General features: G+C 45.6%; 1 protein-coding gene across 1 annotated transcript in view; it reads left to right on the top strand.

Annotated features, from left to right (window-relative positions):
• Window positions 1-6,765, top strand: part of kiaa0319l (KIAA0319-like ortholog) — a 47,130-nt gene extending 40,365 nt beyond the window's left edge. The window contains exons 18-24 of the mRNA XM_061741100.1: window positions 401-539; window positions 622-781; window positions 866-1,008; window positions 2,112-2,234; window positions 2,321-2,411; window positions 2,506-2,597; window positions 5,765-6,765. Of these exons, the coding sequence (XP_061597084.1) occupies window positions 401-539; window positions 622-781; window positions 866-1,008; window positions 2,112-2,234; window positions 2,321-2,411; window positions 2,506-2,597; window positions 5,765-5,961 (945 nt within the window). The 3' untranslated portion in view covers window positions 5,962-6,765. The remainder of the gene's footprint in view (window positions 1-400; window positions 540-621; window positions 782-865; window positions 1,009-2,111; window positions 2,235-2,320; window positions 2,412-2,505; window positions 2,598-5,764) is intronic.
• Window positions 6,766-12,353: the final 5,588 nt, after the last annotated feature.

Raw genomic sequence — 12,353 nt, forward strand, 5'->3', positions numbered from 1 at the left:
GATTCTGAACGGCCTGCCTGTGGTCTAGAACCATCTGGGGAATCTTGGGAGAAAGTGGGACCAAGACTGGGACGACATTCCTCTCTCAAAGCTCCAATATATGGTCTCCTCTGGAAATAATTCAGAATGACGTTTTCTTTTGTGTATCTGGGTCTCTAAGATTTGTAAGTCGTGGTAGATGATGGACTGTTTTTATCTAGATATAATCTGTCTCTATTGGGACAATTCCAGATGTGTGTTGACTGTTTTAGTTTATTGGTATATATATATATACATATACATATATATATATATACATACACTTTTAAGCTTAAGTTTATAAAAAGTTTATAAAAGTTAGCTTTTATAAACTAGTGACTGCGTGTGTCTCGCGGGATCTTCATGCTGTCTGTTGTTACAGGAGGTCCTGAACAACTCGGACCACCAGGCGGTTCTGTTCCTGGGAAACCTGGTGGAGGGGAAGTACAGCTTCAAGCTGGCGGTGACGGACAGTAAAGGCCAGACCAACTTGGCCAGAGGCACGGTGGAGGTCAGAGCAGGTAGGCGACCCTCCCACACCCTCACATACACCACCACCTGCTCCATCGCGCCCTGAGTCGTCACCCACTCGTTCCCCGCCAGACGTCTGGGAGCGCGACCTGGTGGAGATGGTGCTGGAAGTGTTGGTGTCGCAGGTCTTCCAGCGCCAGCGCGACATGCTGCTCCGTCAGGTGGGAGTCCTGCTGGGCGTGCTCGACAGTGACATCATCGTCAGAGAGATCAGCGCCTACAACGAGCACAGGTGAGTCCCCCGCCCCCCGCCCACCAGTCTCCACTCATTCATGAACGTAATCATGCAGACTTTCCCTCTCCTCCTCCTCCTCAGCACCCGTCTGGTCTTCCTGGTGTCGGGCGGTCCGGGGCGCCCCCCTCTGTCCGGTCGCAGCGTCGCTCTCAGCCTTCGGAACAAACTGCGCAAACAGAAGAGCGACTTTCTGATCTACAAAGCCCGGCGGGTCGACACCGTCAGTGAGTATCTGAGAGGTTTCTTCACAGGAAGAACCTCCCTAATTACCTCCTTACCACTTCAGTTAAGTGCTGCTGGAGACAGATGTGAGGACGTCTGTCTGAGAGCCACAGCCTGGCTGAAATCAGGTCATGTAACAGGAAATGATCCAACAAGGAAAGAAATCTACATCAGAATGATGAAAAATAAGATTCAAGGTTTTGGAGTGACCTGGTCCAGACCTGAACCTGACTGAAAGATTAGGGTGGGACTTCAGAGAGCTGTGCAGAAAAGACCGTCGCCAAACCTCAATGACCTGAAGCAACGCTGGAAAGAAGGACGGACCAGAACTCCTCCGCAACCACGAGAGACGGATGAAGTCGGACAGGAAACGTCTACCGAGGGTTCCTGCTGCTGGAGGAAGATCTACAGGCTGCTGGATCTGATGCACTCTCAGGACCCATGTTTGTTCATATGTAATCCTTTCCCAGACTCAGACTCTGATGTCTTTCCCTTTTCCCTGGCAGCATTTATCCAATATCGTCAACGGCTGACAAATATCATCCCGTCGATGTGAATTTTTAATGTCAAAAGTCCAGGATTCTGCCCACGAAACACTACCAGAGCTGATAATAGTTTAATCCCCACAGAAACTGAAGCCAGACTCTTAATGAACTGGGTTTTGTGGCTCATACTGACAGGCTTCCTGAGCGCAAAGGTTTATTAAAAAAAGAAAAAGTAATAAACTCAGTGGGGTCAAGGGTATTGGTGATATTTATGTCTATGCACCACCACAATGGGATGTTTATGAACAGAATCCCAGTTTAAGCTCACTAGCTGACATTACATTTATTTTGGTATTACCACACCTGAATGATCCAGACCAGAAACATCTGTTTTTCTGGAGGTCTTTTCACCTGCTGCTGATCAGTTTATCAATGATGATCAGCAGCTCCTGACGGCAGCTCTTACATCCCCTGAAATCAGTAAGGAGATACTTGGGATTTCTCATGTGATTAATGATAATAATTATTGATGATGATTGATTGATTTGATGTGTAATGAAATGGTGAAAAGGAGTTGGATTTTTGCACAATACTCACTAATTCCTCCTCTTCTTCCTCAGTCTGCCAGCTGAACTGCTCCAGCCACGGCGAGTGTGACTCCTTCACCCGGCGCTGTGTGTGTCATCCCTTCTGGATGGAGAACTTCATCAGAGCTCAGCTTGGAGATGCAGAGAGCAACTGTGGTATGAGGATGAGGAGCATAATGATGAAGCAACTGGTACATCTTCATCATAACCTGTAACACACTTCCATTCTGTTTTCTTCACAGAGTGGAGCGTCCTCTATGTGACCATAGCCTCTTTTATGATTCTGGTTGCTATGGCAACGCTTGTCTGGGGAGTGGTGTGCTGCTGCAGCAGGTGGGTGGAGGATGTCTCATGTCAACAAAAGCATTTCTGTCCTTCTCTGAAGGGACTCTGAAGCTCCGATGATGATGTTTCTGTCTCCCAGAAGGCGAAAGAACAAAGCTCGCCGGAGCAAAAGTCGATACAAGATGCTGGAAGCTGAGGAGCAAGACAGTCTGGAGCTTCAGCTGCCGAGAGCTAGTAAGATCAGCACCGAGGCCTGAAACAGTCAAAATGAAGACCGGGTCCTGTCTGGGTTGTGTTCCTTCCCGGGAATCAAACCGCAGCCCGTTCACCAAATGTCAATCAAAGCTGTAGCCTCCAGCTTCTTCAGCTGATCCCCACTGAAGGAGCTGGTGGTCCTGTTATGGCACTTTTCCACTAGCACCTACTCGGCTCGACTCAACTTGGCCTGGTTTCTTCTCCATAACAATTCAGCACCTGGAGCAGAAGTAGGAGGTTGGAGTGAAGCTGCTGTGACGTATTGATTGTGTGATCTAAACGAAGAAGACAACAACACTAAAGATGTAGAACCTGGAGGAGATGATAGATGTGCTGCTGGGTTAAAAAAGTAAAAAAATGAGAGTGAAAGAAGCTTCAAGCGGCGACGCTTTTTCATTTTTGTTAGTTTGTCTCGGCGCTGCTGAAAAGTCAGCTGGGAGCCGCGAGCAGCTATGAAGTGACAGAGCTCCTGGTAGATCTGATCGTTCCTTATCGCCCGTCTAGATCCCTTTTTAATTCTCTCCTCAGCCACCAGGTTTATGAACATCTGCCCCTCAGAGTTGGATCACCAAACAGACTTTTGCGCTGCCATTGCCTGTTGAATAAAATGAACAAGAAGCCGTGAGTCGCTCTTTCACTGATTTCCACCTCCTGACTCAGACGTCTGACTCCAACCCCCCGACCAATCGGTGGCCTGTAGTGTGATGATGTCAGATACAGCCCGACTCAGCCGCTTAGAACCTCGGCAGAATAGTTACAGAAAAGTATCTACTCGGCACGTTAGACCCCTAGTGGAAAAGCGCAAAACCAAGGCAAGGCAAGTCGGGCTGAGTAGGTACTAGTGGAAAAGCGCCATTAGTCAGCCTGGAAAGATCCTGGGTCCCGCTTGGATCAGTCCTGGCTGCTGCTGGACACCGTCGAGTCCGGCATTCTCCAGTTAGCTTTTACTAGCGTCCCTTGATCGGGTCAGACGTAGCTGCTACAAGCCAGCTCAGAGCCGCTTGTGGCGGCCTGTTAGTTTTTATGCTTATTGTTTATGCAGGTTTGTTCAGAATAATAGCAGTGTCTTTTAAAACGTGAGAAAAGCTCAAAATCCTTATAAGATTTTTTATTCCCATTCATTGGGAACGCTGCACATTATATTTTACATCAAAATGTGAAAACAAAAGTATCAATATTTTAATTACTTTACAGAAAATTAAGGAAAAAAGATATTGGGCCGTTCAAAAAAAAACATTTTTCATTACAAACTCAAATATTTACTCAATAAACTGAATAAACTTTAAGGTTTAGCATTCCTGAATCACTAGATTAATATTTGGCCGTATAACAGCTGTTTTTGAGGACTTCACATGAGTGCTGCATGGAGTGGACCATCTTCTGCAGCACTTTGCGGGGCTTCTTGCCGGTAGATCTGCCCCACATGAGCGTCTTCTAACGGTCTCAGTGCTCACAGGTAACTTCAGACCGTCTGACGTCCCTGGAGCTGATCGCTGCCTGAGTCTTTGCCATTCTGGCTGTTGTTCCTTCCATTGGAATGGTCATCTCTCCAGTTTAAAGCTGTGGAGTCATGTTAGCTAGGATCTTTCCGAGCAATTAGTACATAAACATAACATAAACAATGGCAAGTAAAAACTCTGCTTGTGGGAGAAAAACCTTAAGCCAAACAGTGGCAAGAAAAACTCCCCTTGAATGACACCTGTCACATGATCAATGACCTCCCTGATTGAGCTTTGAACACGCGCCTTTCACCTAATTATTCACTTACACAGCCTCAGGAGCATTCATCTCATGAATGTTGGGTCCGTTGGTTCCTCTGACTCGACTACACCTGCTGGTAAAGTATTTACCAAGTGATAATATGATTTATACCCAAAAACACAATTATTATTATTTTGAACACAACTGTAGTTTTGGTGACTGGACATCTTAGGAACCACGATGGTGTGAGTAAATGGCTATTCCTTTATTCAGTGATTAAAGGAGCTTGAGGCAAGAATAAGAAATGAGACTCATTAGCGCCACAACGACCGTCGGGGTACTGCAGCCAACAGCGAAGCCGGCACTGGAGAACGGGGAGAACGCGCATGCAGCGTCATTTGACGTCACATCCGCAGGACAGCGCAGGAAATTCGTGCCCAGAATTGCATTGCATTTTACAGCACACAGCCTGTTCAAGGCAACGGAGAGATACACTAGAGCAGAGCCGCCGCAAGGGGTGTGCGAACCGTGCGACCGCACGGGGCCTCGCGCCCCAAGGGGCCTCGCGCTATGGGCCGTTTTTGGGGAAAAAAAAAAAAAAAAAAAAAAAAAAATTTTTTTTTTTTTTTTTCGTTTTTTCCCTTATAAATATCAACAGTCACATTCCATTACAGACCTAAATATGTACTAGTCTGTGCATATCAATAAATATATGTGCAATGATGCGCGTGTCTGTTGTTCAAAACAACTGATCAGACCAAGCGCAGACACAAGCTGCTCTGATCCAGACTGTGGAGTTGGAACAAACTGTCACACAATGTCGAGAGAACGAGACAGATTCAGGAAATTTCCATCAGGGGATGAAAAAAAAAAACTAAAGAAAATGGAAGAGTTTAATGTCTCTCTGAAAGGCTTGTTTGATAAATTTGTTACAAAAATCACCAATCCGACCAGGTCTCAAGCAGCCGTGGGGCCCCACGTCGAGGCAAGCCCAGATGATGATGAGGCAGGGGAAGGTATCCAGTATTTTGCTAATTGGAGAGTTAAAATTGCGCATATAGACACCCGATCCGACCCAAAAAACCCAAAAATTTAGCGCGCGCTCGCTCGCTACGCTCACGCGCGAGGGCCCCCCCGGGCCATTTCGCACAGGGCCTCGCAAATCTCCCAGGCGGCTCTGCACTAGAGGGCTCATTCTTTTGGGTTTGGAACGCTTCATCTGACATTATTACTAGAAAACTTAAAACGTACACGCTTTCTTTTCATAAATCCTGCCTCAATCCTGCCTCATGCTCCTTTAAATGAGCTGATGGTCTGTTATCATGGTGACACACCAGCTAAGATTTATTTAGTTTATCTTGTTGAGTGTTTTCATGTGATAATATCACGTATCTTGTTTCCGAGGAGGCGTTGGGGTTCTGACACACCTGTGTTTCCTCCTCCAGTCCGCCTGAAGCCCGTACCCCCCCCCACCTCCTCGGCCCTCATGCACTCCGACTCCTCCCTGGACAGCGAGGACGGGCAGGGCGGCGCCCCGTGGACGGAGCAGGAGCGCGGCCATCTGCTGGGGCCCCAGAACGGCTCCCTGAGGAACGGCCAGGGGCCCGTCAGAGCCAAGAAGCAGAGAGAGGAGCACCTATAGCTAGGGAGGGGGGGGGTCCTCCTCCTCTCCTCATCCCTGAAGACGCTGAGGAGGGAACCACGGGAGTACCACTGTACTGAAGTCCCGCCCCCTCACTGAGCTGAGGGCGGGGCTGTCGCACGGAGACTCCGCCCCCTCCGATGGCGGCCTACAGACGCTTTAATGACACAACAACCAGCCACTGAGCACACTCACGCCCCCCTGCCTGTGGACACGCATGCTCGACACACACGTGTGTTTGACCCAGAAGCTAGCAAACACTGCCACGTCTGAGGACGGTTCTCAGCAGAACCGGACAGAACCCGAGTAAAGGCCCCTGCATGAGGAGTGACAGGCCGATGCCCGAGCATCGGCTGCATGTGCGTGAGTTTGTGTGTGTTGCTGTGTTTTCATGTCTGTTATGAGCTAACTGAGCCGTCACAACATCTGCAGCCTCCGCGCTTTTATTTTGAAGGGCCGTCAGTGCTGCGACCCACACTGGAGGACCGACCGGTTGGGTCTCGGCGGAGGAGATGATGCAGGTCTGCTTCCTGCTCCTTCACCGCGGGGCTCCCCGGGTTTGTTGGCTGTCAGACCCGTCGGTGGTTAGACGTTGATGCACTTTGATACGATGTCTCTTTTTGTTGCTGCTGTTGCTTTAAAAGGGAGAAGTTTGACTGTTAAAGTTTAAACGTCAGAGGTCTGCTGAAGTTTGACATGAATATGTTTTAATCAGAAAATCTTCATGACATGTAGAACTTACAGGTGGAAGTTTTATTTCTGAACACGTTTTAAATTTGAGGCAATTTATTTTACGTTCAGGAGCTTTTTCCTGAGTTTATTTATCTTCGGTCATGATTTAAAACTGTTACAGGAGTGATTCACAAAATTTGACTTTAAAGCCAAGATTATTGCATAACCATTCATGACCACATGTGAGCAGAACATCACAAGAAAGTTCAAAGTGGTATTACAAAATGTGCAGGAAACACCACGTATCTGCACAATATTCTCATTTTGTGCACACTTTTTCCCCTTTTTGCCGCAGTAAATCCTCTCTAACTGCAAAACCATTTCTGACCACACGAGGGCACATAGAGCCACTGACAGTACTGCACTAATGAGAAGGGGGGGTGGTCGTGATGGTTCCCTCCCGGTCGTGTCAGCGACGGACACGTGAACTTGAATTTGCTGAATTGTACCTCTTTTCCTGCTGTAAGCCCCCATGTGGTCAGAGGAGGTATTACTACCTAGTGTGGTTTTAACTGGATCTGGTATTAGAAGGAGATAACTAGAAGTTGTTTTAAGGTCAAACACCTACATTTTGGGGTGGGATTTTTGGTTGGAGGGAGGGGAGAGTTTGTCCATTATAATAAAAGGTCATTAAGAAGGAATCTAAAATGTATTTGAAAATGTGTGAATCTGTCCGTTTAAACTGCCAAACTGACATAATTATGAGGAGATGATCTCGATGAGACTGAAGATTAAACAGCAGTCAACATTACAAAAACTGAGCCTTTTCTTTCCACAAACAAAACCAAATCAGGACTTTGATCCTGTTCCCCCGTCTGATTTGCATAAACGTACACACAAACCCGTGTGAGGCCGTTTCCTGGCGCTGACGACCGCCGTCTGTGTTGAATGTTCGCTGCGATTCTTGTCTTTCTTCTGTTCGCCCCCGTCAGACGTCCTCATGAGGGAAATGGAAGTCAAGTGCACCGAAGTGCCGACACTGTCCAACCCTCAAACACTTGGAGAAAGAATATCATTCTCTCCTTTTTTTTTTCTCTTTTTGACATGGATGTTTCTGGAACAACAGCCATCAAGTCTTCATTTGTTTCCCAAATCTCCCCAAAGGTCTGGATGTGTATTTAATGACACCATGAACTGCATTCTTATGTTAGATTTGGGATCATGGACTTAACTGTGAAGACAAACTGCTGAATGACATGTGCTTTTTGTTCTGAATTTGATTTTAATGAAGGATGCCGTTCCTTTCTTTCTGTGATCAGACCTGATGCAACTGGATCATCTGTAAAATGAAAATAAAATGTTTTTGCTTTTCATGTTGAAGGGGTTTATCTTCACTTCTCTCATGCAGTCGGTCGCTGAAACTTCTCTTTCTTTCTCTCTGAAGTTGTTCTCTACAGCATTTTACTCCATAAACCACCAAGTTTTTTTGTTTAACGACGTGGATGAAGGACAGAGATCCATGTTGCATCTCCTCCCAGCTGGAGTACATCAGGGCTCATGCTGGTGCCTCTTTCCTTTCATGATACACAAGGCTCTATTCAGCCCAGCCCTTTATTACTCCATAATTCAGTCACATGACCCCATCTTTAGCTGGAAACTATGAGCGCTTTAAGATATGATGGAGCTAAGAACGTTATCTGTGAGAAGAGTTTTAAATTATCTTCATGGTTTTTAAAGGTAGCCAATGAAGTGAAGCTAAAACTGGGGAAATATATCTTCATGCTGGTTCTTGTCAGAATCTGGCTGCAGCATTTTTGATGAGCTGGAGGTGCAAAGTTTGTAAAGTGCGAGCATCTGACATAACCAGTTTAGTTTTGCTTTTATAAGAACATTTATTTAAAAAAAAAGTAATCCATCTCTAAAAAGACTCGTACAGATGTGAGGTAAGACCAGGAGGAGGGGGCGGAGGTACGTTCACATTCACCTGGGGGATGAAACAAGCCGGGACTGCCACTGCTGGAAGCTGTCCAGGCCCCAGAGCATCACCGCCCCACCAGGACAGGGAGTACGAGCTGTTATTGATCCATCCATTAACTTCCACTGATCCAAGTCGCAGTCAGCAGTCCAAGCAGAGGGATCATTACTTGCTTTCCCCAGCCATCTCCTCCAACTCTTCCAGGGGAATACCGAGGCAATGATCAATCTCTCCAGTGTGTCACGGGTCTGCCTCAGGGTCTGCCTGGTTAGACATGCCCACAACACCTCCCCAGGGAGGAATCCTAACAAGATACCCAACACACCTCAACTGGCTTCTTTTGACAAGGAGGAGCAGTGACTCTCAGTCTTTCATTTTTGTTTTTAAAATTAACAAAAACAATGTGATCCGGTGGTCATTTAATACAGATTCACCTGACATGGTACAAAGTAATTTACCTCGTCAAAGTTGTCATTGATGAGAACTCTGTTAATGTTTGTTTCTGCTACACAGTTGAACATTTTAACATGAAGATTAACTTGCTGTTTGATCCTGGTGGTCAGTAGAGGAACTGCAGGTCTGGATCCGGATCCTGGGGGTCAGAAAGGCAAGGCAAAGCAATTTAAAAAAAAAACATTTCAGCAACAAGGCAATTCAAGGTGCTTTACATAATAAAAATGTGAAAAGTGAATAGAGAAAAAAAAATTGAGTGCAGTGTAAAAGAATAATGAAGAGTTAAAAGTTAGACTTTAACTAGAGTTACAACTGAGAACTAAAATTAACATTGTTTAAATCTCAATTCAGAACAGTTTAAATAATTCAAAGGCATCTGGAAACAAACAAGTTTTTAATCTTGATTTAAAGGAACTGAGGTTTCAGCATTCCTGCAGTTTTCAGAAGTTTGTTCCAGATCTGTGGAGCATAGAAGCTGAATGCTGCTTCTCCATGTTTGGTTCTGGTTCTGGGGACACGGAGCAGACCTAAACCAGAACACCTGAGAGGTCTGGATGGTTGCTATGGCAGCAAAAAGTCTGATGTATTTTGGTCCTAAACCATTCAATGATTTATAAACTAACAGAAGTATTTTAACGTCTATTATCTGAGGTACATGGAGCCAGTGTAAAGGTCTCAGAACTAAGTTGATGTGGTCCACTTTCTTAGTTCTGGTAAGAACCCGAGCAGCAGCATTCTGGGTCAGCTATCTGAGTGACTTGTTATGCAGACCGGTGAAGACACTGTTGCAGTAATCAAATCTACTGAAGATAAACGCATGGAGGAGTTCTTCAAGATCCTGCTGAGACATTAGTCCTCAGCAGGAGATGTTCTCCAGGTGATATAAGGCCGACTTTGTAATTGTCTTAATGTGTCTTTAAAAGGTCAGCTCTGAGTCCATGACTACACCCAGATGTCAGGCCTTATCAGTGATTTGTAGGTGTAACACAGGTGTGTCATATGCGTAGTTATGGTAACTTATCTTGTTTAGTATTATTTGAGCACGCGGAAGCATAGATGTTAAAAAGGAGGGGTCCGAGGATAGAACCTTGGGGAACCCCTCATGTCATTTTTGTTGATTTCGATGTAAAGTAGGAGAGGAACTGCAGGTCTGGATCCAGACCCTGGTGGTCGGTAGAGGAACTGCAGGTCTGGATCCAGACCCTGGTGGTCAGTAGAGGAACTGCAGATCTGGATCCGTATCCTGGGGGTCAGAAAGGCAAGGCAACAAAGCAACTTCAAAAGCATTTCAGCAACAAGGCAATTCAACGTGCTTTGCATAATAAAAACGTGAAAAGTGAATAAAGAAAAAACAAGTCATTGAACTAGAGTCCATGACTACACCCAGATTTCAGGCCTTATCAGTGATTTGTAGGTGTAACACAGGTGTGTCATATGCGTAGTTATGGTAACTTATCTTGTTTAGTATTATTTGAGCACGCGGAAAACATGTAGATGTTAAAAAGGAGGGGTCCGAGGATAGAACCTTGGGGAACCCCACATGTCATTTTTGTTGATTTCGATGTAAAGTAGGAGAGGAACTGCAGGTCTGGATCCAGATCTGGGTGGTTGGTGGAGGAACTTCAGGTCTGGATCCAGACCCTGGTGGTCAGTGGTCAGTAGAGGAACTGCAGGTCTGGATCCAGATCTGGGTGGTCGGTGGAAGAACTTCAGATCTGGATCCAGACCCTGGTGGTCAGTGGTCAGTAGAGGAACTGCAGGTCTGGATCCAGATCTGGGTGGTCGGTGGAAGAACTTCAGATCTGGATCCAGACCCTGGTGGTCGGTAGAGGAACTGCAGGTCTGGATCCAGACCCTGGTGGTCAGTAGAGGAACTGCAGGTCTGGATCCAGACCCTGGTGGTCAGTAGAGGAACTGCAGGTCTGGATCCAGACCCTGGTGGTCAGTAGAGGAACTGCACCTTTTCTTACTTGTGCATTGACTTCAACTCCAGGAATCAGATGTTAATCTTGGGTCAGCCTTGTAGTCTTCTAAGTAAGAATGTTTTTATCATAATTTCAACTTGCACACTTTTTCCACCCACGTGTGCAAGTTTATTGCTTCATGTTATGTCATCTCCTTATTGGGTATTGTTACTTATTGCGCCAGCTCTACAGATGATTGCATCACTGTTGGTCCCGTTAACCTTCTTCATGATTGTCTGTTTGCCTCAAGCCACTTCCGGTCTGAAAGCAGCTGAGGTGTCATCTGACATCAAAAACACAAGCCATATATTTTTTTTACATAATTGCGTAGATATATTCGGGCAGGAAGGGGTTGACTTTTATAAAACGGGGGCCCGATAACCAGAGGTGTCAAAAGTATTCACATTCATTACTCAGGTAGAAGTATATATACTAAAGTTTAAAAATACTCCTGTAGAAGTTGAAGTATCAACTCAAGTTTTTTACTCAAGTAAAAGTATAAAAGTACTGGTTTCAAAACTACATAAAGTATAAAAGTAAAAGTAATGTAAGGGGGGAAAAAGCCATTGAAAATGAATGCATCTTAGTATAATGCAAATATATTAAAGAACCATATATGTGTACTATTGAGCATTAACATGTGTTTCAGAGAGCAGGAGATATGATGACTAGTTGCCTATAAGTATTGTAATGGTGCAAAAAGTCAAACTTCAGAGGCATGTTATCATTTATCCTAACCTTTATTGGAATGTACATCCAAGTTTAGTTGCAGGAATCTGAGGGAACGGATGTAAGAACAAAACTGGACAAGAACATCTGAAACAACCACAACAAAATTCACTCTATCTGGATGGAGCAATTTAACTGGATAGTTTTTTTTAAAGGCCGAAATGAAATAGAGTAACGAGGCTGTTTTTAAAATGTAAGGAGTAAAAAGTACAGATAATTGCGTGAAAATGTAAGGAGTAAAAGTAAAAAGTGGTCTGAAAAATAATAACTCCAGTGAAGATAACCTAAATTTCTACTTAAGTAAGGTAACAAGTATTTGTACTTCGTTACTTGACACCTCTGCCCCTAACATGCTCCTGCAAAGTGTCCCCACAAAGCCGAGAGAGGGCCCTGTGTTGCCCGCAGAGGGATGTTTCACTCCGCTCCATCTTGTTTTGACAGCGAAGCCCCGCTGCATCATCACCACCACCGGAGGAAGAAGGAGCGCGTGTTTCTCTGTTTCTCCGCAGGCGCGTCTCCGCGCCTCGCTCCTTATAAGGGCAGAATCAGCCTCGGCCAGGGCGGGGCCGCGCAGGGCGCTGCGCGCGGGGGCCGCTGGG

Source organism: Cololabis saira, chromosome 15, assembly GCF_033807715.1.
Source record: "Cololabis saira isolate AMF1-May2022 chromosome 15, fColSai1.1, whole genome shotgun sequence".
Taxonomy (NCBI): Eukaryota; Metazoa; Chordata; class Actinopteri; order Beloniformes; family Belonidae; genus Cololabis; species Cololabis saira.